The 27684-nt window shown below is 42.5% G+C and overlaps 2 protein-coding genes across 5 annotated transcripts in view; one reads left to right on the top strand and one right to left on the bottom strand.

The window, feature by feature from the left end:
- CEP295 (centrosomal protein 295) overlaps positions 1 to 979 on the bottom strand; it is a 68232-nt gene extending 67253 nt beyond the window's left edge. Inside the window, exon 1 of the mRNA XM_048294546.1 lies at positions 884 to 979. The gene's annotated coding sequence lies outside the window, so the exon portion shown is untranslated. The remainder of the gene's footprint in view (positions 1 to 883) is intronic.
- Positions 980 to 1172: 193 nt separating this feature from the next.
- The window catches only part of SMCO4 (single-pass membrane protein with coiled-coil domains 4), a 29238-nt gene continuing 2726 nt past the window's right edge, over positions 1173 to 27684 (top strand). The window contains exon 1 of one of the 4 annotated variants that reach the window (XM_048294541.1): positions 1173 to 1325. Coding sequence is in view for 1 of the 4 variants with exons in the window: in XM_048294539.1 (XP_048150496.1) it covers positions 5633 to 5663 (31 nt within the window). In the remaining 3 variants the exon portion in view is untranslated. Of the gene's footprint in view, positions 1326 to 1660; positions 1738 to 5573; positions 5664 to 21908; positions 21931 to 27684 lie in introns of those variants that run through there. The other 3 variants (XM_048294540.1, XM_048294539.1, XM_048294538.1) reach the window with 3 other exon arrangements.

Here is a 27684-nt window from a genome sequence, read left to right as displayed (position 1 = left end):
GAAAAACACAATTTTATTTCTTCTCTGCTTTAGCCCTAAGCGGTTCAGCATTATTCGAGCATCAGCAACAGCACTTCTTTACGACTTCAAAGTCAGATCCTAGCCTCAAATTGGCAGTGCACCTCGAGATTAAAACTCTGCCCATCACTCTGAGAAATGGGTGTTTTCAGCAGAAAGAAAAGCAACAGAGGTAACAACATGACAGTCTAAGACCACTCAGTTAGAAGGTATATTAAGGTTACACTAAGGTGCCTGTCAGGAACACTCTCACAGGAAACACTTTAAGAAAAGGCATAAGGAAAAGGATGAAACCATTAAGCTTGGAAAGAGTTCTGTAGTTGTTATTAACCTGGAAGAAGGGCAAGATTCCTCCCAACCAACCTTTTCAGCAGAAAGCTGTGTGTCAGGTGCACTGCAACCACTGCAAGCCCAAGAAATATTTTTTATTCTCAAAATGTGTAATCCCGACAGGAAGAAAACACAAATAGATGTCTGAGGTCTTCTATTTTTGACCATTTACAGCTACTGTTTGTTTAGGAACGCGGTGAGAGGTCTGTGCTCCGCAGTAAGAAAGCAGTGTCTCTGTGACAGAGTCAGCCTAAGCCACGGGAAGCAGCGGCAGGAGTTTTGGGGTGTCGCTGATGCAGAGAGAACAGCAGCTCAGGCTGTGTGCGACAGGGCTCCTCAGCACACCCAGTCCTCCCGCTCTGCCCAGCCAGCCCCTGTTCCCGGTGGACGTGGAGCCTGCCCTCCATTTTTATTTTCGGCCCATTATGGCAGAGTTTGATCAACTCAACAGGCGCTTCCGTCCTGCTGGTACGCAAAAAAAAAAAAAAAAAAAAAAAAAAAAAAAAAAAAAAAGGAACTACTGTCCTGATCCCACCTATTTTGGCGTTCTCCTTTTCAGCCTCTCTCCCCCGTCCTGCGCGCCCGCCCCACACGACCGCCGGGCCGGCACCTGAGCGGGCCGGGCGCGCCGCACACAGCCCCCGGCCCGCGGGGTTGGGGCCGGGCCGGGGCCGGGCTCCCCGGGGCGTCGGGGCCGGGCGCGGCTCGGGCCGGCGGTCCCCGGGCGGGCAGCAGAGGGCGCCCCGCGTTCCGCAGAGCGGGGCCGGGAGGAGCCTCCGGCGCGGCCGGGGAGGGACGGAGGGAGGGCCGGAGCTGCCACGTCCTCGGCGGCGAGCGGCGGGCGGGGAGCGCAGCTCGCGCCTCAGCCCCACGTGTGGCGGCGGAGCGGGGAAGTTGCCGGCGGCCGGCGCTGCGGACCCTGCTCCTCTCCCGCCGCTGCCCGGCCCTTCCCGTCCCTCAGGAGAACGCAACTCCAAGTAAGGGCGCGCGGCGGCCCCGCTCCCGCCCGCTGTCCCGGGGGAGGCCGGTGGGTGCGGGAGGCTCTGGGAAGGGGGCAGTGGGGAGCGCTGTGACGGGGCACGGGGCGAGCCCGCGGTGTCCCGGGGGAGCCGCAGGGCTGCGGGATCGGCTCCCGGGCGGGACAACTTCCTGCGGACTTGGGCTCCGAGCGCTCCGTCCCGCGGCCGGGGCGCCGCGGATAAGCCCGGAAAGTTTGGGAAGGCAGAGGGCGGGTGGGGAGCCGGGAGCCGGCCGGGATCGGCGGCGGGCGGGCGGGCGGAAGCCGCCGCCGGACCGCGCTGCCGGGGCTGGGTGGCAGCCCCCGGGAAGCTCTGCTGAGACGCTGGCGAGGAAAGTAACTGCTCCAAAGACTCACAGAAGACTTTCGGGGTTTGTGTGTTGTTGCTTTTTCTTTTTTTAATCTACTTGGTTTTGGTTCCCAGTCGCGAGTACAGTTGTGCCGGGAAACGACGAGACCTATGTTTAAGCAGCCTGTTGGAACAAAAAAAAAATCTCAGGAAAGCATTAAAGGTGACCCAAGAAAGAATGAAAACGATCTGTTCTGAATGTAAAAACATGGGATTCGTCTGTCTTTTAAAGCACCGTGCCTTTATTTGTGCGTGTTTTGTCCCTGTGATGAGCTGTCATGAGTTCGGTGCATAGTTTTGTGGTTGTCCTTATTGTTGGTTACCTTAAAAATTTATTTTCTGCTGTATTTCTAAACCGGTTATAGTTCAAACCTTTCTCTTATTTTGTCTAATGTTTTAAATGTTCTCGTGTCAGAGTCATTTCTATTCTGTGGTTCCTATCCTGCCTAAAATTTGTATGATATTTTTATCAGTCTGTGGGGTGGTGCCACCCTGGGTCGAACCTCTAGGGCTTTCTGTGTTTTTCTCAATTTTGAAAATTTGATTGTCAGTTATTTTTAGCTTTGTTCAGAATTTCCTCCTTCAAATGAACTAGAGTCTTACAGGAATTCCCCGATGCTCTGTTGAAAAAAAGTGAAATGAGTTTCTCATTGGTACATTTTTAATAACTTTTTGCTCTCCCTCTCTCTCTTAATTGCCTTTTAGTGGCCTATTTATAACATACAGACCTCCTAAATTGAAGCTAAGAAGAAAACTGATTTTAGACTGTTCTCAACCTCTGTTGATTTCACTGATTTTTGTCAGATAAATGAACTGTTCCTTGCACAGCAATTTTACCTGCTGGTTTCCCTCATGCTTTGTGGGAAACATACAAGGGACATCTACCAACAGGGATTTTAGGTGCAGCTATCAAACACTGCCCAATATTTTGGGTGAACTAGGAACTACCTGTTTCTTTATTGCATTTTCCAGCCTGGACTTGCACAGGTCTCTATTCTGCTCCTCGAGAGGGTTTTGGCAGAGCTGTTGGCCACAAATGCAGGGTGGCACAGAAGGGCATGAACAGCACTGGCAGACTTACAGAGATAAAGACAAGCAATTTGCAGAGCTGGGCAGCTTCAGATGTAGCCAGGGTGGACATTGGAAAGCCCTCCTAGGGAGTTCTGAGCGCACATTACACCTTTTTGGCATATGATTGGTGTTCACGGTCTGATGGGACTGGCTTGTGTGAGACATCAAATGTTCAGTAGTGACTGCACACCCACACCTCTTGCCTGTGGAACACCGTCTGAGCTTTGTACCTACCCCAGAGTGTGGGGTGGAAATGGGCCTGTGTGAGGTGATAACCCTCAGTCATGCTTCCTAGTTGATCACTGGCTCATTGCTGCTTCTTTGGAAGGGGGTGTGGGTGCAGTAGCACTGAGACAGTGGACAGTGTGTTCACTGGTCGCTGCTAGATCTGTATGCTAGCAAAACAATATTTTTAAAAAGTCTAATCACATTTTTCCATGCATTAAATAAACATGGAAATGTTTGTGTGTATATATATATGTAAGAAATACACATGCTGATTAGGTGATATGACCTATCTTACTGGATGGTAGATATCTTTGATAATGGCAATGAGTAATGTAAAGCAGTTTCCTTATTAGTTTTCAAAAATTTCCCTTCTCCATTATCTTTCTCCCTTTCCTGTTAGTTTGAAGACCAATAAGGCTTGTTCCACTGGTGGTGTTCCACTCAGAAGCAGTGGTGAAAAGAAGGTGAAAGAACTCCTCCATGAAGTCACAGGAGATGGGTCCTGATTCAGCAGGCAGCACTCACTGCTGTCATGGGGACTGAACTCAGAGAGATACATTGATCTTTTGCAGTGGTATCGGGGTTTGAGGGAACTAACCATGAATTCTCTCTGCTGAATTGGGCTGGGCTATGCTTTCACTGCTACAGCTGTGCTCCAGCTGCTCACAAAGCCATCTGAGCCCTTTGAGAATGGATCTAGCAACTCATTCAGGTCCAGCTGCCTCAGAATAAGACGATCTCTGTCTCCATACTAATCATGCACTGCAAGAAGCATCTCTGGGTGGACTGATGTCCATGACATGCAGTAGCAATTTGTGTTGCATGTCAATATAGATTTCTCTGGTTTTTGACTCATTATGGAAATGCTGTCATGCTTGGAGAAATTGTCCTGCAAAGAGATCTTGCCTGTTGTCTTCTCTGGAGATCCCCAGGGCTGATGGCTGTACAGGGCCACCAGAGCAACGGCAGGCCTGTAAGACCACAAGTTCTGTAACCACGTGAGATTGTTTTTTACAAGTGAAGGATCCTGAGGTCTTCATGATGTTGTTTTGTGTTGCTTCTTTTTTGGTTTGTTTTGGTTTGTTTTTGTTGGTTGGTTTTTTTTTTCATTTTTTAATTATAGCAGTAACAGCTTCCCTGTAAGTGTTGCATAAACCTGAGAACTTACCTTCCTTTCTGCTCATTATGGGAAAGAGTTATGTTTGCAGATGTGGCCTGTGAGAGGATTTGCTGAGCTCTTAATCCTGTTTGTGGCTGATAGGCCATGCTAGTATGGAAAGGCATCTCTTTCAGTATGTAAAGGTCTTAACTGCTCGCCACCTACCTTAGGGAAATGTGCTGTTAAAATGCTGTAAGTGTCTTAGCAGTAGCTACAGGCCATGTAGTTGTAGATGTAAAATCCTGCAACAGTGCAGACCTCCTCCCCCAGCCTTTTTTTTTTTCTGGTTGTTTGGGTTTTTTGAGAGATATTTTTACTTGTTAAGACAAAGCATAAAATAATTTCTGTAGGTAATAGAGGAACCAGGCTTTGTATATTGCATGGGGGAAGCAACCAGAGATGAGATATTTGTGAACCCTTTCAGCACATGTATATCTTGAGGGGATGAGAATGTGTGGTAATATTCTCTCTGTTGTCTTTTGCCCTATCACTAGTTTAGTTTCAGGGGGGGTTTTTTGGTCTTCTTTATCCTTCTTTGTTTGTTGTATTGTATACCCACTTTAGGTGCAAGGAAGTTAGTTAATTCCTGCTCTCTTAAAAGTGTGAGCTTTTGGGTTTCTATGTACCTAAAAGTTCCTGACCACATTGTCATTAGAAATCTTGTAGAATTTCTCAAAAGGTAGAGCATGCCCCAAACAAATTATTTTGCATTAAAGTTCTGAAAGTACAAGCATAATGTTAAGTATATTAGCGACTTGTCAGAGGGCTTATTTTTCTAGTCCATCAGTATGCTGGTCAAAACTTAATGTAAATGAAATCGTGTGCAGTGATCTTGCCACTGCAGTTTCCGGTGAGTGTAGGGAACGCCACTTTTTAAAATTCATGTGTACTATTTAAGTAGCTACTTCATTGATGGGGGCTGCATTCTTGGGGCCAGAGGAGTTACATTGTGTAGTTTTGTGGTGAGATCTTTAGGAATAAAAAGCTGCTAAGTACCTGCGTGCTTTCTTGTTTACTCATACACTGCATGAAAGGCCATGTGCAAGATAGGGACCTTACTTCCACGTTAGCCAAGGTTCGGTGGGAGATGTTGATAAAACCAGCAACTGGAGCTGGATTTGTAGGTGGAAGATAGAGGGTAAGTGATTTGTGACACTGACTTTTGCAGTATGCAAGGAACTTGATTGTTAGGTTTCTCGAGTGGAGGTTGCTGACAGTGCCACACCTGTGTTTTCCCCTGTCTGTAACAGCTGCTTCTGTGACCATAATGCATTCTCTAATTGACTTATAAAAATGAGACACAATAGTATGGAAATTCAGTGAAAGTGTCAATCTTGAGAGTTTGAATTTTTTTTTTTTTTTTAAATTAGGTAGTAACTATAATGCTGGGCTTTTCCCAGTCCTCTGCAGGTGCTTGTGGACCTGAAGGTAAAGGGACGCAGCAGAGGAGTCTGATTGCATGCAGAGTGGGTGGGTTCTGATCTGCTCAGGTGGGTATTGACTTCGTGTATTATGGCAGAAGGTCAGAGGAGACAGGTTTAGAAGGTTTTGTGAAATGGCCAGATGCGTGGAAGCAGTGGAAGCAGAACTCATTATTGGACTTACCAAAGCCTGCAAACCCGGCTAGAATGTGAACTCGTGACTGGTGCCCTAAGCCTTAGTGCCAGCTAACCTCTTACCTGATCCCTTTCATGATTTTTATTTTATCTTGTTTGGATTGCACATGTTTTCCATTAGACTTTTTCTCGTGATCCTTCTCTTTGCACTGGTATTTTTCTTTCCTGTTTACCCCCAGCTAGTCTTTGTCAGTTTGTCTGATTTTTTTTTTAATTGTATTGTTAGATTTTTCTCCTGTGTACCACCTTGTTTACATTTATTCTTCCTTTATTCATTTCCTTACATTTTTCTACTTTTAACTCTTATCCTTAGAGGAATCAGTTTCACTCTTAGAGACCAGCTCTTTCTTATTGATTGCCAGCTGCTTTTATTAAAACTAATTTGCATTCTCTCCTCTTATTGTGCTAGACAGAGGACTAGTGATTTTGAGTAAAGCTCTTTCCCGAAAGGCTTTGCTCAGAAATTGTCTCTGTATTTCAGAAAAAGAGTGGAAAATAAAGAGCAGCATCAGTGCAAAAGCTGCTTCTGCCTAAACCACTGTTTGTGTCTTTGTCACATGAAGAGTAGAAATGTGGCCTGCCCTGCTGCAGGCACAAATGACTTTTTCAGGCTGAAATGAGCTGGTGTGGTGAGGGGGAGTGCAGAATGATGTGTCCTTATGTTTACTTAGGTGGGTGCCCCTTAAACTCTGGCAGTAACAAACCCAATCCAGTTTGATTGTGACTGTTCTGCCTTGGTACTGCTGTGATTTTTGATTTTTTTTTTCCATAGACTAGTCTAAAAAAGTTTATGAAGAATAAAGACATACTACAGTTAAAGAGTTGAAGAGCTGTGGTTGCATGATGGTAAACTTGGGGAAAAAAACTTAAATGAGAGGAGGTGGCTGGGTAGGCTTTAACACTCAAAGTACCATCTGCCCTCAGATAGGCTCTTTTGAGAAGGGTCTCTAATAAGGCTCCTCAAGCCTTACTAGTTGCTAAGAATAAAACCTTTGTGTTCAGGTCATGTTGATTTTGGGCTTTGTATCATGCTAGAGGATAATCATGGTTTGGATGTACCAGACCTCAGGGTGTCTCCTCCCATCTCCTTCTTAGACTGCTTTTGGTTTATAAATTCGTCTTGCTGCTTTTTCACCCAATGTCACTTTGGTTTGGCACCTTGGCTTTGCTTGTATATTTGGAAAGGAGTTCTCTGACCATGGTACAGTGCTTATTGTCAGGCCTGGAGGGGAGGTGTGTTACATAAATTTGTTATTAAAACTCTCTGTAGCGCTTTGCCTCTCAAATGTTTGTTCTTAGCATGGCTCTTTACTGGTAATTAGGTGCCAGAAGCATCATTGCATCAGGATAGATCTTTTACTTGACTTTGACACCCAGCTAGAAAAGTAACAAAAAGAAGGAAGCTGCAGGTCGGAGTTTTTAGTTATAAAAGTGCACCCTCAAACACAGATCAGATACATGGCTGTCATGATACAAAGAAGATACAAGATCCCAGAGTCTTTTATTAGACTTACTGGTGCCAGTATAAAATACGACTCTGAGCCTGCAGTCATGCCACAAAAAGGCTCAGGAAATTCACCTGTGGTTGGTTGTTTTTACAAATTTAAGTCTGCTTAAAGACCTATTCACTTACTGTGCTGGGTCTTGCCATCAACTCAACCTTCACAGCCTTCTTTGAATGGAAAAACACGCAGTTAAACTCTAGCATAGTTTAGCACAAAAACTGCAGGATAAATGTGTCTGAAGTGGCTCGTGAGGTTTAGGTGTTAGTGCTGCATAGCATCAGAAAAACTCAAGTTTTCTGAATTCATAATTGTTACAGGAGAGGCTTGTATTTATACTGTTATAACTTGAGAAGTATGTTTGAAGGCTTGGAGTCTTAGAGTTGCTTGTGATGAAGTACTTTAGCATAGAGGAAAGGGCTGCATGTCAACTTTTTTGCCTTAATGTTAGGGTTTGATACTGTTACTCAAAAGTCTTGATGTTGGTTCTTGCTGCTGAATTATTATTTCAGTCGGCAGAGCAAACAGTTTCCCTCAATTGTTTAAGTCTTTCCCACAGTGGTAAGGTAAATACTTCAGAGTACAGGAAATGGTGTCTGTAAAAGTAAGATTTGATCTAAAATCTGATTGCCTGAACTATTGCGAAGTCTTTTACACTTCTAAAAGTTGAGGATGACTTAGTTTTTTCTGCTGATAATTTATTTAGCATGTTAAACTCATTGTACACTAATCTCCACCAAAAACACTTCTGCTTTTCTTTTAAATCGCATTATAAATTGAGGAAGAGAAACAGAAATATTTGTATACAATCATTTTATTGTTTTTTTCCCATGTCTTCCAGCTATAGCACTGCCTTCCTGAGTTGGGAGACAGTGAAACCTTTATGTTCTGTGTCCAAACAGAACAAAATGCAGAAGCCAATAGTAGGAGTGAGAATCCATTTGACTTTTAAAACTCTTGCCTTTGTTAATTACAGGATGGGTTATTACTATTGAATATGATGGTTTGGGGTTTTTTTAAGACTTTAGTATGAGTTTTCAAACACCCCAAAAGAGCTGTAGGAATAAATTTTGGAGCATATGCAGTAACAAGTAGAAATATTCGACTTGGTTTGTGCGTCTTAGCATTGATCTCCTCCTGAACTGATTACACCCCTCCTAACACACAGAGGGTGTAGCTGCACAATGCCTTGCAGACTGACCTACACTTCTCTGCACACCCTTCCAAGTAATAAGACAGGAGCAGGATCTTCTGTGTAAGCCTTTGAGCTTTGTTATTTCCGTGCTGTGCTCAGTGTAAAATGCAGGGCTGAGAGACTGGCCTTCTTTAGCTTAGGCACAGCATCTGGAGCTGCTTTGCATCTGATCCCCTCTGAACAGGAGTGAGGAGAATTGGGTCTGCTTGTGGTATAGCACCCTGTCATACCCCATGCCTGGTTCTGGTAAATCAAAGCTGCTGACAACTGGCTTAGCTGTTTTTTTCATGTTCTCTTTGGAAAAAGATGATCTTTAAGGTCCCTTCCAACCCAAACCATTTTATGATTCTCTCTATATGTTCCTGAAATGCCCAAATGCCAGTGGGTGGTTAGTCCCAGCTGTCCTTTGTGACTGACAAAAATTTCTGTGTGGTTTGGGGAGGGATGTGATTTCTTTGGGGTGGGCTTTTAAAACTTTTTGTTCTGTGGTGGTTTTTTTGTTTTGTTTTTGTTTTGTTTAGTTTTTTTTTTAGTTGGTTGTTTTGAGGTGTTTTGGGAGTTTTTGGAAGAAGGTACCTGTGCAGTTGCTGCTAAGCTTTTTTACTTCTGGATGTGTTTTGGCAAAAATTGTTCTTGGTTGTTTTTTTTTTTCCAATGCCTTGCGGAACAGTTTAAAAAAACCCAAAACCCTGGCCCCAAAATGGTTTTCTACTTGATGCACTTCCTTGAACTTTTCAAGCACTTTGTGCTTTTGCAAGGATATAAACCTGGATATTTTATATATTCTGTGTTGCTGAACTAACTGGAAAATTTGGGGGGTTGAGAGATAGGAGCTTTGATGATAAATGCATTTTTCCCCTCTGTAACTTTATCTGTATTCTCTGTGCTGGGCACTCCTGAAGGAGAAATTCAGTGTGAAGAGAGGTCTTGTGACAGTTTTGCCCTTAGCAACCCTTAGAAGCACAGGAGAGGAAGAATTAAAGGAAAGAGCTGCAGTGTGCAAAGTCTGAAGAATTAACATCAGTCCCTTTTTCATGCAGTGGAAAGAAAAGAGTTGACTGGAGGAAAAAGTCTTTCCTGTGGTACTGGTAGAGAAGTACAGACAATATTTGAGACCTGGATAAGGCCTCACAAGCAGCAGAACTCACACTGCAGAAGCTTTCTGGGCTGTGATCAGTGTTCTAAAATACAATTTACGAAACAGTCAACAAAACACATTTTCTAGGGGTTTCCAGTTAGTGAAACCCGTTCATATGCAAACTTCAAATGTATTTGATAATCCCCATATAATGCAATTCAAAAGTATTCTTAAGCTTAACCTTATTTTAATTAAAAAGAAGCATCATGGCAGAATATACCACATTGCATCTTTGCTGAACAGCATATACCATCTGGATAAATGGCTGCAAACTTTGCCACATGGCATTTATTTGCTCTTGTACTTTATGCCAAATTTTATTTGTTGCTGGGTTGTTTTTTTTTTTTCCTTGTGAAATGAGTGGGTACAAACCTTTTGCTGAATATTTCCAGCCATGTTTTTATTCATTGTGTGAAAATAATACAATGCTCCGTTACCAAAACCAAATAAAATCAGGTTGTAGGCATGTATTGTAATGTCATCAGCATTTTTTTCCTGTCAGCATTTAATCCTTTAAAATGGATGCAAAGGTGTGTTTAGCTTGAGGAGGGATGTAGTGGCTTCCAAAATAAATGCGATTTATGAAAGTTTATTTCAAGTTGTCTGCAGGAAAGTGCAGACAACATGCAAGGATCGGTTTTCTTTGGAACATACCTTTGGTAAATATATTTTTAACAGTTGCTAATCTGTTTCCTGCCTAGGAAACCAAGGAAGTCAAAGAGAAAAGGAGATTATGGACATATTTGTTATTCAATGCTGTGTTGTTTCTCTGACTTCAATCTCCTATGCAGTTAGAAGCTCTGCAGGAAAGGGATATGTGACTTGTGTTGAAAACTTACAGGTTTCCTGTTTCTCTGGGCATGTAGGTTTCTGGCTGAGCAAATTAACTTTTACTGCTGGGCTGTATCTCTCCATATTTTCCTTTGCCCTGGAAAATTTTTGGTCTTCACTGTTCCTGATCACCCCAGACAGTTGGCAATCTCTTCGTCCAGTCTCACAATACCAGCAGTGTAGTGGCACCAGCTATGTGCAAGTCCCTTTGAATTCTGCTGTCAGTTGTATTTCTTGTGAATAAAGTGTTTCAGGGAGCCCTGAATATAAATGTATCAATTATGTGTCAACACAACAGCATCTGTCGTTGAAATTGGTATCGTTTATTTGGCATCAGCATAGCAAAGATTTGGCTGACAGCCAGAGTGAAATATTCCAGCAAAAGCTGTGGCAACAGGAGCCATCTCAGAAGCAATTCGCTGAAATTCAGGTGCTCTAACATCATCTTTTAATAAATTCTTAAGACATGAGGGACCTAAAGCAAAAAGCCTTTCATGTTCCCCATTCTTGTCTACTGTTATTTCTTTTTCATGTCCATTTTTTCTTGTTATTCCTCTCTTGGAAGAGATACATACAAGGGTCTGGGATGTATATATCCTGTGATTTAATATCCTTTTTTGGCTTTCCACTTCTTATTTCAACGTCATTTACGTAAGTTCCAAAGGAATGCAATCAGTGATGCCTGCTTTGGGAAGCCTTTGCTAAGTATGAAAGAGGCAGAGCTCTCAAAACTGGAGAGTAAGAAATTGCCCCTTGTAAAAGATGTGTATTTGGGGGGGGGTTGCGTATTTTTTATTTTCTGAATAACTTTGTCTCTTCCTTGCTTTTTCCTAGATATTTTTCTTAGATTTAAGTAAGTTTCTCATTCCCAAAGATGTATGTCAAAACAGTGATTTCAGAAAGTTAGGAAACCTCAAGTCCATAACACGCTCCATTTGCCATGGACATAACTGCCATGGTTGAGTACATATTTTAGCATACCTGTGGGAAATGGGGAACTCAGATCACTTTTTTTATGGATGATCTTTATCATACTTCAAGGAGGTGAAGAGGAAACTCTTCAATTTAATGGTATAGCTTGTCACCTGGTTGATTCTGATACCTGTTTAAAAACAAAAACAGGAAGATCAGAGTTGGAAAGGAGAAAATATAGCAGAAAGACTCAGGATCCTGTAGCATATCCAAATGTTTACTTCATGCCTTTTTTACTGACTCTGGGCTCCAAACAGTCCCCCATCCTTTCATCAAATTAAAGCTTTTCTCTTGGGTGCTAAAAATCCATCCTTTCTAGGAAAGTGTTAAGAACAATACAGGGGTAAAAGTAGTTGGGAGAAAATACACATTGGATTTTCAGTGCTGGAGGAAAAGCTTGTAAAATAAAGATGAAATGGGTTTTTTTTAAAGGTTTTTAGGGTTTGGGGTTTTTTTTTTGTGGGTTCCTCCCCTCTTCCCTGAGGTTTGAAGTCGTATGAAGTTGAGTTTCTCTCAGAGAGAACAATGAAAAGGAGGGAGATCTATCATATTGTCTGCATTTTAAATGGGCTGGTTTCTCTTTGGTAGAAAATAAATAGTAAATTTGGATTAGCTCTTAACTTCCTACTCTCAAAAGAAATCACAAATCTAGAGTTAAGTAATGAAACCTCTTTAGGAAAATCAATGTAACCTTTATCCAAGCTCAATTTATTCAAGAGGTCAGCTTTGTTGCTGCCCAGGCATAGCTTGAATTTAATGATTAACCTCTTAATGACTGTTCATGTAACTTCCATCTGGTATTTTATATAAGCATAAGCCAAGATGATAACAGAATGCTGTAGCAGAGCAGTTATGTGCTATTCAGGGAAAATCTCATTCCAAATCCTGTATGCAGCATGCATCAGCCCCAGTGAAACTGAGTGAAGCCCATTAAGAAATCCGATTAGCTGTCTGCTCTCTAGGTGAGTTAAAATCTCTGTCCAGTGTGGTAATCAGTGATGTCTAACTGGTGGCTTATCTGGTAATAGTGCTGTCGCCTTTTATAGAGGCGCCTTTCTTGCAGTTCCACCTGACTTGTGTATTCATTTCAGCCACGTAGAACACTGACTGGCCAAGTGAGACCCTGTAATAAATTTTAAAATCCTTTTCAGAGCTGAAGCTGGCACTGTTGCGTTCTGTTGTGTTGCCCTTTGTTCCAGCAGGTTTCCCTGTGAGATCTGCAGGTGTCATGTAAGCGGTAGCAAACAAGAGGGGGGAGAGTGCTTTGTGTGAAAGCAGCATGGAAAAGTGCAGCATTAGGTTCAAGTTTCAAAGCAAAGTAATGTCAAGTACTAGTTAGTGTGCTTGCTCCAGCAGTAGTTTTCTATAGGTGAAAAGAAAAAGAAATATCATTTTGGGAAGAAATAATGAAAAATATTTCAAAAGTAGCTGTAGTTAATGTAATAGCCTGTAAAATCTTAATTGTTTTCCTGTTAAAAAGCAGAGTGTGAGGAAGTGCAATTCTAATGTCAGCAGTTTTTGATGTATTTATCTCCATAAAATACAGATCTGATGTCCCTTCCCTATCCCTACCATGTCCATGGAGAGACCTGGCTGAAACCTGTGGAGCACCGCAGTAGCAATCGAGATGAGCTGCCAAACCACTTTCCATCAGCTCTTGCCACATAAGTATAGTCCTGAATCTTTTGAAAGTGTTATCTGTTGGTAGTTGCTCCCCATCAGTGTTTGTTCATCTTCTATCTTTTCCTTTCACTCAAAGGAGGTGAATTTAGACTGCAGCTGTCTTGATGGTTGGGAGTTTCTTAATTGTTGTATGCTCTTTGCTTCCATCAAGTGGGTTCCATCAAGTTACTGTGATCTCAGCTTTGTACCTTATTTTGTATTTCATTCTAAACTTGCTGTTGTGAAATATATTAATATTCGGTAATTTCTGTTTAGGTTTATGAACAATCTTGAACTGTTTTTAGCGTCCCCAGCTGGTTGAAACTTCAGTGTGCCCTCAAGGAAAGTGAGGTGATACATATGGTACAGCACAGTAGATAAGAGGATGCTTCTCTCTTCCCCTTCTCACAAATCTGCTTTGTGTTTGTAGTTCTAGTTTCAAGTCTTGGTTAATTTGTGAAAAGAAATCTCACTTGTCTGTGGGAAAGAGGGGTAAGCAATGGCTGATGGCCTGTATCATAGGAGGAGTAAGTAGATCTAATACCTCCAGGCCTTTTAGGAAAAAGATGGTTCTCGGAGTCCTGCTGGAGGTGGTGTATATTGTCTTCACCTCAAAGTGCACAGAATGTGCTTGTTGATTCTCTTGGGTTTTGGAGACCCATGCTCAGGAGTATGGGTACAGTACGCTTGGTGTTATTTAGAATATTTAGGTTTTGGACAGGCTAGTAAGAGGCTCTGTTAAACCACTGCCTGGTTTTCTGCTCAGATACTTAGTTTATTTCCCCCTCTGTGTTGAACCTCCATTCCTTTTCTTAGTCTCCTCTTTTCTTCCCAGTTCAAATTAGTTGCAGTTTTGAAGGAAATAAGCATTTTCCTTTTCTTTACACTTAAACCAGAAATTCAAAGGACAAAATTCCCCTTCTTCACTCTCAGGAGTGAAGTGCTATTTTATAGTACTCTCAGATTAAATATTGGGGTTGCTAATCTACTTCTTGCACCACAGTTCTTGTTTGGAGCAGTATTTGCAGAACCATTTCAGTACATCTCACTCACTATTTTCAAGTCAGTACTGCAACCTTATGTAAGCCAGTCTCCATCCACTTAACTTCAGGACAAATGTGGTGATTAATATTTATATAAAAGCTTTCATGTTTCCACAGTGAAATTGTCTCACTTTGAAAAGAAAAGGTGTCTTTTTCCCTGTTGACTTGGTGTGAAAAAGCTTGCAAAGGCTTCCAGCAGCACTGCATCCAAGACAGACATCAGCAGAAGAACTGAGGTCATCTTTAATTTGGTATTTCATTTTGTGAAATTGCCTACTCCAAGAGAAATAAAACATTTACATGTATATTAACCAATGTTTGCCAGCTCTTGGAATAAAGCCAGTTCTCTCAGGGCCAAACAAATGCTCTGAGTGAATGAGTAATAATCTGCTATTGTCACTCCTAATTTATGGATGAGTAGATAGAGCAATATTTGCCATTTTAAGTTGTCCTATTCACTTGAAAGACTAGAAATCATGATTAGCTGTTGGCTTGGAGTATCAATAGCATGTCTGTTTATAGCTGATTACTCAGTATAGCTGTTGCAAAAGTTCAAGACCTCCCCACATGATAAGAAGTAATTGTGGAAGAAGATGAGAACACATGAAGGTTACAGATGTTTTGGGACACTAATTTGGAAGCCACAGCCAGAGGCTGAAGGATACATGGCATCTCCTCTTTATAAATGACATCCACGGTCTCCCTGTGCCTCATTTATATTCTGAGGAAATCTGTATCTTCTCATGTTAATAGAAAATTTAAAAATCCATGGATTCCCAAGATAATGTCTGCATTGGCTTTTGTTGTTGATAAGTAAAAGGAGGGCATACTACTGATTATCTTACAATGATGTTTTCCTCTCTCTGAGCCTTTCCATTTGCTTAATTTTCCAACAAATGCAGTTAAAAACAGTTTTGAAAACTTTGTTTTACACATTCATGAGCATGCTTTTGTCATGAAGTTAACAGCAATCTTGCCATGATTGGGGTGAATAAAAACAGCAACCAGAGACTCTTTTGTTGAGAAAGAGGCATGTTTTTAATGGGAATACTTAAAATCCTACCTTATAAAGCCTGTATTAAATACTGCAGGGAGGCAAATAGCACAGCCCCTCTGGAGTAGGAGTTTATGGGAATGAGAGTCACTCTTGAGATTAAATTGTCCACAGAGTGTCCTGTGAAGTCTTCCATGAGGTCTCCTGACCGGTTGTGGAGGAGGCTGCTCCATCACACCTTAATACATAGGCAGGAGATGGATGAGAAATACAAACCTCAGCTGTCAGCCACTAAAAGCAAAGACACACAGTGCAGAGGTGAGACCCATCACTGATGTCTGTCTTCTGTGATGGATGGACTCTTCCATTCACTTCTTTCAGTCTTTATTTTACTTCCATGCAGCTTTTCTTCTGTGTGCTGGTTTGTCTTTCTTTTCATTTTGTTTCTTTTCTTGTGCACTAAGGGGGCTCTCCTGCACTTTCTGTCTGGGCTTCATTATCTTGCTCACCTACTTGTACTGCATCATAACATTTTTCTTCCTTTCCCCCCACTGCATTAAACTTCCTATCTGTCATCTTGTCAAATGAAATAACAGCAAGAGTGGTCAGTGTTGATGTTGTGGATACCAGGATGTCCCCAGCCCAGGGTGCAGCCATTAATATTCTGTCTGTAAGCTGTGGAAGATAGTCTCTGAAGAGATGCCTAAGGACATGATTCCTCAGCCCTTCTGAAAGGTCAGATGTAGGACTTAACTTCTGTACTGTGTAGCCTTAGCTGTCACTTGGTGTTTGCAAGCACTTGGATAAGATTAAAAACAAATATATCCCTCTTTTGAGAGAAGGTCAAATAATACGTGATTCAAACCCTACGTGTACTGGATCATGGCAGGAACCTTTAAGCACCCATTCCCTGCACATGCACAGCTCCCAAAGCCATCCATGAGCCCCTGTGCTGAGTTGACTTCCGCTGTTGGGGTTCCAGGAGCAGCTTGGTTGGATTGTTGAGTGCCTGCTGTTGAAGTGACAAGAGGGATCTACTGCATACTCTAGTAAAATTATATATATATAAAATATATAATAATAATACACATATCAAATGTGGATGGTTTAAACAAGGGAGCAAAATGAGTTGTATTTTTAAGAGCTGGTCAGCAGTATCTTAATAAAAATAGGGGGTAAGGGAGAACTAACTGTACCACGATATGAACAAAAAAACCCCCAACAAAACACTAAAGGAAAAAAAAAAAAACCCCAAACCTAACAAAAAAGCAACACCCCAAAGAGAAGAAAACCCATAACCAATCCATCCAGCAGCTTGAAGCAATGTTTCTTGAAATTGCTTTAAAATATGAAAGTATTAAGATTAATCCAAATCAGTCTATACAGAGTAAGATAGATAGATATGTGCTTAGATCTCAGCAGCAGCAGGTGCTTGCAGTATTATAAATAGAAAGCAATACAAATTGAGGTGCTTATTAAATTTGCCTTTATGATGCTTTGAAGAATTGCCCTAGAACAGAAAAGAAAAATTACCAGAGGCTCTGGATTAGAAGGATGACTTAAATAGCTCTGCTGCCAAAGGAAACAGAACATAAACTAGAATAAGTGATAGACTTGTTCAGAAAAGGTTGTCTAACAGTGATTTGTCTCTAGCATGGAGAGGTTGGCCAAGAGCTTTGGAGGGATGTGATTGAACACAGGAGGGCTTAATGTTTTTCATCAGTTTTAATATGGTATTGAGTTTTAATATATTTTCCAGAAGATTGCACTGTAATCCTTTCTAGCACTTATATTTCTCAAGTTTTTCCTTGTTTCCGTCTTCTTCTTCCCTGAGCTGACAAGGCCTAATTCTGCAGGAAATGTTCATGTTTGTGAAATGGACTTGTTCAGAATTTTTGCTGCCTTTTTGGGTAAGGCCACGGTGAGGGTCCTGTATCTTATTCAGCATTTTCTAATATTCCTGAAACACTGTAGGGCCTTCACAGAAAAGTGGCTGAGCGTAGAAGCTAAGGAATCGTCAAGTAAACCAGATCAGAGCAACAGGCTGAACTGGCAGACTAATAAAAATAGAACAAAATCTGCAATGTCTTTTTCTTTAATGAGATACTCAAATTGATTTAATTTGGCGGGGAGCATATCAGGAAATCTTAGCATGGGAAAACAAGTATGTTTGGGATCAGCAAGTTTCCCTTTGTAAGATCTGCTATGCTACTTTTTAGTAACAAAGCACAGGGGTCCTTGATGGTGGAGAGGAGGTCTACAGTGGCACAGTGTGGCTTCTGCACCCTTCTGGTTGGGTCACTGTCTTGGAAAATGCTGGCACAGAAACAGCAAGGGCATCTATGCTGGAAATGGTGATAACATGCACAGATACAGAGTAAGACAAGTTCTTATCATGGAGTGAAGGGGGAAAGGGAATGCGTGCAGACAACTGGACTCCTGGCTGGCACTGCACACAGGGGCTTACACGAGCTGAAGGGGCTGGTATGCCATTGCCAGTATATTTCACCTATCATTAGGAAATCAGTTGCAACTGTGTCCTTACGAGTTGCAGGAAAAAGACAGCTAAGGCAGGGCACAAGCATGACTACCCTTGGAAAAATGCAGCAGAGAGTGAGGCTGATGTCTTGCACTAAGCTTACTGGGGTTAATGCAGTATTGTGTATCACTGGTGACTCTGAGAGCACTGTGACTGTAGCAGATGGCTTTAAAAACAACCCGAGTGGAAAAGGAGGCTGTACCAGGACCAAAGGAGAGGGGTGAATGTGAATAGTGTTGCACAGGGGGAGGTGATGTTTTGGTCTTGGTAAGTGCTTTAAAAGGAGGTCACTTGTACTGTACTGTGTTGAACCATGGTACTGATCAATAGCTGTTCACAGAGTAGAGGAACTTCTGAGACATCTTCCTCAGACTACCTGGGCTTGCTCATAATGGACTCTGTTACACACGTGGCTTCACAGCATTTGCTTTTGCCTCTAAGTTTTTGAGCTGGGGGAAAGTCTTGGCAGTAGAACTGTAAATAAGAATACATAAATATGTGGTGCAAGAACCAGTGTTGCAGAGCTGATGAGGCAAAACAGGTTTGTGTTTATAGGGTGGCTTTGCTGAGAAACTTCCTTTGGTTAAACTGTGCAAAACCTTCTTCTGTTTGTAATTTTATTAAGTCTTAATTAAATTTTCTGCATTTAAATTAGTTTACATTAATGTCTTAGTATGTGTATATTGACAGACACTAACAGGGATTTGATCAGCCTAATCCAGCTGTATGTAATTATGTGCCTCCCCCTTAAATAATTATAAAGAGTCTGTCAATCATGGCAGGAAAGCCGACTTGCTTTATTATAATGTGGGATTGTTTAGTGAAATGTAGTAAGACTTCAGGTTTAAGCTGGGGAGTAAACAGAATGAGATTTTACCGAGACCAGTAGTAGGAAGAAAAAAATCCCCACCCATCCTGTGTTGTGAGTCTCAGTTCTTATCTTCCTTCCCCCCACCCCCCTCAAAAAAAAAGGTGTCTTGATTGCATTGTTTTCACACTGATGTTGAGAACGTTTGTGTAACTGAAAGGAATTTGGGAAATGTTGCAGTGCGTGTGGCAGTGGCCACTGCAGCAGAGCATTCAGAGGACTGGTGAACAGGCCTCCAGAACACAGAGGTCTGAGTCTCACCCCGCGGTTACGGCAAGTTCCCACATCCCTAGTGGTTCTTAGTTTACCTGTTTAAGTTTATTGGTTCAGGACTTCTCCATCCAGTTTTATGTATAAGTTCACGTTTATGTATTTCCCCTAGTTGCTTACATACTAGTTCTGGAAAGTTCTCCCTTCTTTGACGTCCCATTGGCCTACTCATATAATTCCCTCCCTTAAGTCGTCCCTATTGGATATTCCCCTGTTATCTCCTCCTCCTCAGTCAATCCCCATTGGTTGTTTCCCTTTGTTCCACCCCCATATAATATGTTCTGTTCTTTCTCACTCCCTTGCCTTTGACCCTGGATCCTCCACTGGCAATAGACCGGCTGGAACTCATAGGAAAGACCCCTCTCTCATCCTTTGCCACTGCGGACGCTTTTACACCACCTTTGTTTGGGGCTCGCTCCTTGTGAAGGAGCCAGCTTTTCCTGCAGGCTGCAGCTGACCCCTGCCTGCAAGCTGACCCCTGCCCCCAAGGACGTCTGCAGCTGGACACTCTGTGGCTTCAGGCAGCTCCAGCAGTGTCAGGGAAAGATGCAGATTTCTGGCTGCTGGAGGAAGAGCTTTAGCCTAAACCTGTAGTGCTCTTCCAATGTAAGGTGGAAGCTCTTATTTCATTCACTGATGACTTGATTATCCAGATCAAATGAGAGTGTGTAGAAGGCAGCAGAGGTGGGAGTGAAATCTGCCAAATGGCAGCACTGCAAGAGCTCTAAAATAAAGCTTGGAAAGCAAGTCAAGAGGGGAGTAACACAGGTACCCACTTCATCGGTTGTATTTGGGTTGATTGCTGTGTGATTTAGTTGCTCTCTAGTGTAATGCAGTCCTTCCCTGGCACATCTAGAAGCAGGGAGAGACAGGCATGTTGCCAGCAGTCTTTCCTCAGCCTCCTACTGGAAAACTGTCTGTGCCAAGAAAAGCTTGAAAAACCAGAACTTCAGACAAGCCCCGAAGGGGATGAGTTTGAGATCTGAACCCATCATTCAGTGTGTTCTGGCTTTGCATCAGGCTTGCTTTAAATCTGTGAATACGTCTAAGCTACTGTATAGAATAAAATTTTAAGTGCTGTTGCCAGTGCAGTGCTGTCCAGTTTCCCCTGTGGGACTGTCAGGGTGAATTTCAGGAACCCAGGTACACACGCATCTTGCTTATTCCTGTGCCAGATAGTTCTGTATGTTTGAGCTGGAAGAGTGAGATTTCCCTTTGTGCCTTCTGAAGAAACAAACTGTTTCACAAATAGCTTTGATCCTGCATACTGTGACACATACACAGATTGTCTTGTGGTCAGGAAGTACACATTTCTGGATGTTCTAGATTTCTGCTATCTTGGGACTGTTCTTCCAGCTTTTCTCTCAGTCACTCTGCATCCTTCCCCTCTCCAGAGCACACATGTACACACACACCCCTGCCGCCTAGGCTCAGCTCTTACCTCTGGTTTCTGTGGTTTTAGATTTAAATTCCATCCTTGCTTGCTTTGGGCATGGGTTTAATGCCTGCCAATCTTTAGCCTGGACTGAGTTTTCAGTGCCGAAGTTTTAAAGACAGTAGAATCGTAATGAAAAGCAATGACGGTCCCTCAGCTCCCTGTTTGCACTACAAAACTGTAACATCAGGCTTCGGACTTGCTGGCATTGTGCCTGGCACATGCCTCGGGGATCTGTCTCAAACGCGTTTATAGTGATGCTGTCTCACTGAGTGACTGTGTTAGGAACCCCTTAGTTTGAGCAGGGGAAGCAACAACCAGACCTCATGTAGGAAGAGTGTGTTTCCTATCTAGGTCGTCATCATTTCAGAAGATGAGCGCTGCTACCCTCTGGTGACAGTTCATCTTGAGGTGTGGGCAGTGACACTCGAGGTCTGGGTGGGCTGACGCAGCTGGACTGGAAAACAGAAACATCGTTTTCACAACAGATCCTGTTGCTGCCCGTTTTGGCAGATGCCAGGCTCTGGGGGTTGGTCTGGGAAAGCAGCACTTAAATTTTGAGGAGCTCTGGCACTAGTGACTAGTTTATTATTTATTTAGTGTAGCTGTTTAGAAACTGAATTTCTGTAAATACAGTGGAAAGATAAATATTTTGTATCCAAAGGAGCCTTGTCAGGAACAGCTGAGAAAATTACCTTTTATGAAAACAGCTGAGCAAACACATAATACCAAGTCATATGCTAGGCATTGTGGTTTAATGCATTTATGTGCAAGATCATTTGTAGTTGTAAAGATATGAATGGCAAGCTCTTCTTTTACAGCCTCCCCTAGGACTTGAATTCATGCAGTGGCAGAAATTACATGCTTATTTTTCTTGTGTTTTCAGTAAACATTAGTTGTATTTCTTCATTGGACTGCCTGTTAGAAAAGTTGTCGTGATGCTGGTTCTCTACCAGGAAAAATACGGGTTATTTATCCACCTGTTCATGGAGCGAAATAAGTTGCCTTTTTATTTATTTTGTTTTAATTGCATTCTGCTAAGTTTCTTTGCTGCATTCAGGGCAGATAGGATGGCACTGCACATCTCCTCGCCTCTGTTTAACAATGCCTCCCCAAATGCTGAGATCCTTGGCTCTTTGTTTCTAATGGAGATTGCTCGCTATACCCAAGTCCTTAGAACTGTGAAAATCATATAGAAATAGCTTTCTCCTTTGGCAGCTTTGCTCTCTCTGACTTTCTGGCAGCATTCAGTGATGGCTTTCATTTTCCAAATGCTGTGAGTAGTTTGGAGACTCTCAAAGCTGCATTTACAGTAAATGTGATGTTGCAGTAATGATGGGTCAATTCAGCTTTAGAAAAAAAGCCACCACCTCTCATTAAAAAATAATGTTAAACTGACTTCAAACAGAATCTTAATATTTCCATATTGCTACATGTATAATTAAAAGCTTTCACCCTTGAAAACAGGGTTCTTTTGATTTGCTAATTGTAATTCTTTGCTACAGTCAAATAGACTGAGGTAAATTTTTATGATATTAAGAATTGGCCTCATGCTGTAATGTGAAAATCCATTTTTCACAGAGCAAAAATTTTTCTCTTAATGCTTTTCTTCAATTTTAACAGACTCTGAAATCATGACAGTGTCACTGAAAGAGAAGAGCTCAAATTTAGCATTGCAAGCATTATCTTCAGGTATGCATCAGTTCTGTGCAGCTTCAGTTTAAAAGGAGTGGGTGACCCAGAGCATTTTGATCATGGAGAAGGAAAGTTATTTTTTTTGGCTGTTGCTGCGGTCATTGATCATTTTGTTAGGGGATGGCTTGTACAAATTAAAAATTGGGATTTTTTTAAGCAATTGATAATAAGTTCCCCTTTTTAGTGCTTGCACAGAACTGTGTTTCAGTACCATAAGAAACTCTTCTGTAGCTGGAATATTCACTTCATCACGGAGCTGCTTTTGTGTTGCTCAGAGTGGGTTGTCGGGGAGGTTTGGGAGAGGGATGGAGGATGTGACTAGGATTGAAGTGTTTTGCTAATCCTTTGGGCAGGCCCAATCTTTAGGGTTCAGCACTCTTGGTCAAATTGGCAAATCTTTGCTCTGTCACCCACACAAGTGATTGCATAGAACCAGTCAAATAATGAAGATTTTTTAAACTGTAATTTTTCATTTAGTGTTAAAAGTGAAGTATAGTAATTGTGCTTGAATGTGATGGAAGTACTGCTGGACAATTACTATTGCAGTTGTGTAAAAACTGTTAAAGTCAAGCTTTTTTGCTTTTTTTTCTTCCCAAAAAGCTTCCTACATAGAGCCAGGCTTGTAAGGCACTGGGTGCCTAATGGGTCTGACACAAACACCGGGGCAAGTTTAGCTTCTGTCTCTGCATGGGAGATGGGTGCAAACTGGTCCATGTGCTCCTGCAAGTTCTACCTGGGTAATAGCCACACAAAGCGATGAAGATGTTCTTCAGAGAAGATGTAAGGGTTGTTACTTTCTCCCATCTGCCAAAACAAAAACAGAGTAAACAGAGTTGACCCTGGGTGGGTAGAAATGCTGTGTGCAGAACTGTACTCTGTGGAGACCTCATCTAGAGCTCCATGCACCGGTATTCTTGCTTGCACATCTGCTCCAGACTTCTACTGAAATACTTTTCAAAATTCCCATTTAGTTGCATGTCTAATCTGGCCAAATCACCTTAGAAATCGGTGACCTTGCTGATGCTATTCCTGCAAGGGACAGACCTTAGAGTTTCATGAAAGAAAATTCCCCATCCAAAATGTGGTATGTCACCTCAAGGTAAAATCAGTTACAGAGTAATGATAAATAAATCTGTGTTCCATGGAGAAGAAGCCTGGAGAAGAGGCGGCTCAAGGGTGACCTTATCACTCTCTACAATTAGCAGGGAAGAGGTTGTAGCCAGGTGGGGGTTGGTCTGTTCTCCCAGACAACCAGTGACAGGACAAGAGGACACAGTGTTAAGTTGCACCGGGGAGGTTCAAGCTCTCAGTAGGGAGAATTTCTTCTCAGAAAGGGTGATTAGATATTAGAATGGGCTGCCCAGGGAGGTGGAGCCACAGTCACTGGAGGTGTTTAAGAAAAAACTGTATATGGCATTTAGTGCCATGGTCTGTTTGACATGGGGATGTCTGGTCACAGGTTGGAGTCAGTGATCTCAGAGGCCTTTTCCAATCCAGCTGATACTGTGGTTCTGTGGGGTAGCCTAAAATAAGACTTGGCCTTTATTAAATAATACCCATGGTTTGTGTTACAGTGTTACATGCAGTTCAGTCATTCATTAAAAAAACCCAAAACATTTGCCGGGTTTCAAAGGTAGGAAATAAGGCATCTCTGTTGCTTGGACCCCACTTTTATTAAGGACAGAAGTAAGAATGATAGCACTTCAGCTGATTTGTGGGTTCTGGGCTCCCCATGCTGGCTGAGGCAGCGTGTCAGGGTTCCTTCTGCTCTGTCAGGAGCTGCCATTTCCTTGCAGTGGCCACTGGCTCGGCTGCAGGGAAGCTGAAGTTCTGTGAGGTAAAGGGCATTAAAGCCTTGTGTGTAGGAGGCCCTACACTGCTGCTGTGGCTGCACAGAGCCCCTGTGTCCGTTCTGCTGGGAGTGCGCAAGGAGAGGGCACTGTGCCGTGGCCTGGGGCTTCAGCAGCACTCAAGGAACAGTCCTGTTTCACTGGTGGGAAGGATGATCTTTGTCAGAGGTTGGGGAGTACTCCTGTTTTAATGACCACACAGTGCTGAGCAGTGGTTCTCTGCTGACCAGGCTTCCTTTTGCCCCTTGGGTCTCTACCTCCTTCTCTTTCCAGCTCTTGGGCCCAATGGTTTTTCCAGCCTCCATGCAGCAGCTCTGGCTGCACGACCCTCAAGTAATCAGCCCAGCAGCAAAATGAAATAACAAGCTGATAAGCTTGATTGGTTTGGGGTCTTCTCAACTCTGATGCTGGCATGGCTTGGTGATTGGGAACTACTGGTTTGGGGGCTTTTTAATACTCAAATAATCTGAAGAGTATTGTCTGCTTAGATGTCTTGTGTCTTTTTTTCCAACTGCTGGCAGGCAGTCTGAATACTGTGTGTCCAGATTGTCTGCTGGTTTGTTGTTTGATTTTATTTTTAATGTCTCAGTAACATCCATGCCCCTAAGGGAAAATTTAAATTACAAAAATTAATTCCTGTCAGATTGTTTGTTTGAATTTCAAGTTGTTTTGCTGTTCCAGCAATGTTGCAGTGTTGGTAGCAGGATCATGAAGCCAGGTTGATCCAAATTGGCTTGCAAACACTTGTAATTTTGGATTTGGAGAAAAATTAGTCAGTTTAACATGGTTAATACATTCATGCTGTAAGGTTGGTGATAGTAAGTTCTTTAGACATCGAGACATGCAATTACCCTAAGTGCAGATAAACAAAATCTTTTGTGCATGTGTTGCATGTGGAAGGATATGCAAATTTGCAATACTCCATGAGCACTGGCATAGCCGGAGTCAAGGCTGCCATTCAACCTCGCAGGAATAGCCATGTGTGGTGTGAGGAGCTTTTAACTGCAGGTTACTGAGGGTCAGGGTTAATTTTACCAAAAAAAAAGGAGCCAACAGGCTGCCATTGATCTGGTTGGAAGACTGCTGGTATATTTTGAAGGATACCAGTCCCTACAGGTTCCACTACAGACTACTGGTATAAAACTATCCCTGCTTAGCCGCAATTGACTTGCTGTAAGATGCTGGCAAATACTTCAGCAGTGATATGAGTGACTTCAGTGACTCAGTCCACCAATTCATGTTTTCAGGTTTTGATGTTAGCTCTGCAGAAACAATTCAGAGTAACTGAACCCAGAAGACAGAATGAAGAGCACTTTTGTATATAAAAGCAACGTGGATGATGGGCAAGGGGGAATGTAATTGCTCTAGTAGGCAAGCCACAATACTAAATTTGTGAATTTGTATTATATTGAAGAACAATGTCTTTAGGTTTCTTCTCAGTAACCTGAAAATTTTTAATTTTTTTTTCTTCTGGAAACCTTAGCTCTTCAGTATCAAGCTGCAGTAGGCTCTGTGAGATGGGTGTTTCAAATAATTTTACCAAGTCAACACTCATTTTCTTGAGTTGGCAATCAAGATTGTTTCTTTCTAGCCAGCAAGTTCCTGCTTTTGGGGGAAACTTTGCTGTACTGAACTTAAAAATAACCTCATCACCCCATGCAATTTTATTATCGAATTTGAAATTTCAAAATTGATAAAAGTTAGGTGAAGTTACCATGTCTGGGTAGTGCCAGGCTGCTGTCACAGTGTTGTGGACTACAGGTTTTAGACTCTTCTAGAGTCTGTTAATCCCTTCTGTTGCTGTTCTACTTGTGTCCCAGTTGAGGGAGTTGCTGACTTTCCAGTTAGGGCAGTAGTTGAACCAGTTTGGTGATCACTTCCCCCCCCTGAGCAGATGTTTGGGCCAGTGGAGCAGTTCATAGCAATGGGAAGCAGCCTTAGGAGGATGGGATGTGTGCAGCCTGTGGCAGTGAGCCCTGCCCTGTTCAGGGGAGACTGGCATGAAAAGGAGACTCAGCTTCTGTCTGAAGAGGAAAGGTGGGCTTCCAGTTCTTCTGCAGCTGGTCAGGTAAGAGTTTGCACAAGACTGAAGTACTTGTGGGACATCACTTTCTCATTGACCTTTTGATAGTGACTTGCTCTGAGATGTTTTAAATCAGCAGTGCTAATGAGACTGTTAATTACACCCATCCCAATGCTGTATTTCTTCCTTCCTCTCTTCACTGGCATTCAGCCTTCCCTGAGCACAAGCAGGGTGGTTGCTGGATGAGGGAGGATGTAGCTCAGTAATGTCAGATCATTTGTTCTCATGGACTGTGCACGCCACAGGAAACAAGACCCTAATTTTGTAATCCTGCCCCTGTCAGTGCCTTGATGTGCTTTATGGATCTGTTTCTTTCTTCCCATAATTTTCAGTAGTCAGTGGAGTCCACGGGGGCTGGTAAGAGGCTTGGCAGTGGAAGGGGATAGCTGTGGCACTCTTAATGTGCTTGTACAACATGGGCTGTAGAGTTTCCTCATATCCAGCTGAGCACTGGCTTTTCAGGGCTGTTTCATTCCAGGATGAACATAGCAGAATCTACAACATCCTGGACTTTTCCTGTGGGGAAGTGTTGTTTCTTGCAGCAAATGTCCAATCCTGGCAGTCACGGCCGGGCACCTGGCGGCAGCAGGACCCTGGCAGCAACTTGCAGAGATTCCCCACTTGCATTTTATGGTTCAGTTAAGATGAACCCTAAGGCTCATTTCTTTGAAAACTCTGGGCCAGTTTCTGTGTGAGTCCATCTCTACCAGTAGCAAAGCCAAGTAACACAGTCTACTGGAAACTTATTTGGAGATTGATGCCAGATTCCCAAACTGGAGAGTGTCAGCTTGCAATTCAAGTGGTGCTGACGTTTGCAGGAAGGCTTTCTGTTCTAAGCCATCAGATGTTAGCCAGTGTATGTAATTAACTTAGTATCATTCTGCTTCAGAATGAAATATTCATTCAAAAGAGATTTTAAAAAACTATCCTGGTGTTTTTAATGTCTGGGTAGTAAGTGATGCTGCACAGAACAAGACATACATTTATTGTTAGAGAGATTGGTTTCATGGCAACTCCTCTTTGTTCCCAGAGGCTTTTGCTGTCCATCACTTCTTGGGTCTTGTGGGTAATCCAGATACAAAACCCGCAGACGTACATTAACAGTGGAAACAGAAAATAATACCAAAATACAGCCTGAAATGCTCTGGTTGGCTAATTATGCTGGAGAACAAATGTAAAACTTTATTTTGCATAGTAGTTTTTCTAGAGTTTGGTAATGAATCTTGTGACCAGAGCAGGAGAGGGAATGGAAATGGAAGGGATAAAAGATTTGTTTTTGCTCCAGAGGAAATTCAGGAGTTAATTAGAGAAGTGATAAAAAACAACACCAGACCAGAAACCTATGGCTTGCAGAAGGTGTAATACCAAAAGCTCTGCCCTGAGTCAGGGAGAGAGTTGAGGATTTTCTGAGAAGAAGGTTACAAAAGTTTAAAAATTAAGTAGTCCCATAGATTAAAAGATTGGAACAGGGTGTTGTGTGGTTGCTCTATCCAGTTCCTGTTTACCTCCCCCTCAGGAAGTTCATTGACCACTTCTGGTCTCTAAATCTGTTACATATTTTAATTCTAATGCTGCAGTGTTCAGAAGGAATTGATTCTTCTTAAGATTTGAACTTTATTGTTTCCTCTTTTGAAAAATATCTCAGGCACCAAAATTTCCCTTTCCTGCTGTATCAAAACCAAAATGAAGGTTTGCTTCAGAGTGCAAGCTGAATTTGCGAAGTTCATGATCAGAAAACTTCCTGAAGGATGTGTGTACAGGGGATGCAGGATTGATGAATCCAGCTGAACACTGAGATCTTGTCATGCTTGAGCCTTT

Source organism: Corvus hawaiiensis, chromosome 2 (genome assembly GCF_020740725.1).
Source record: "Corvus hawaiiensis isolate bCorHaw1 chromosome 2, bCorHaw1.pri.cur, whole genome shotgun sequence".
In the NCBI taxonomy this organism is placed as follows: Eukaryota; Metazoa; Chordata; class Aves; order Passeriformes; family Corvidae; genus Corvus; species Corvus hawaiiensis.
The sequence above is the reverse complement of the archived record's forward strand: the minus strand, read 5'-3'. Positions and strand labels throughout refer to the sequence as shown.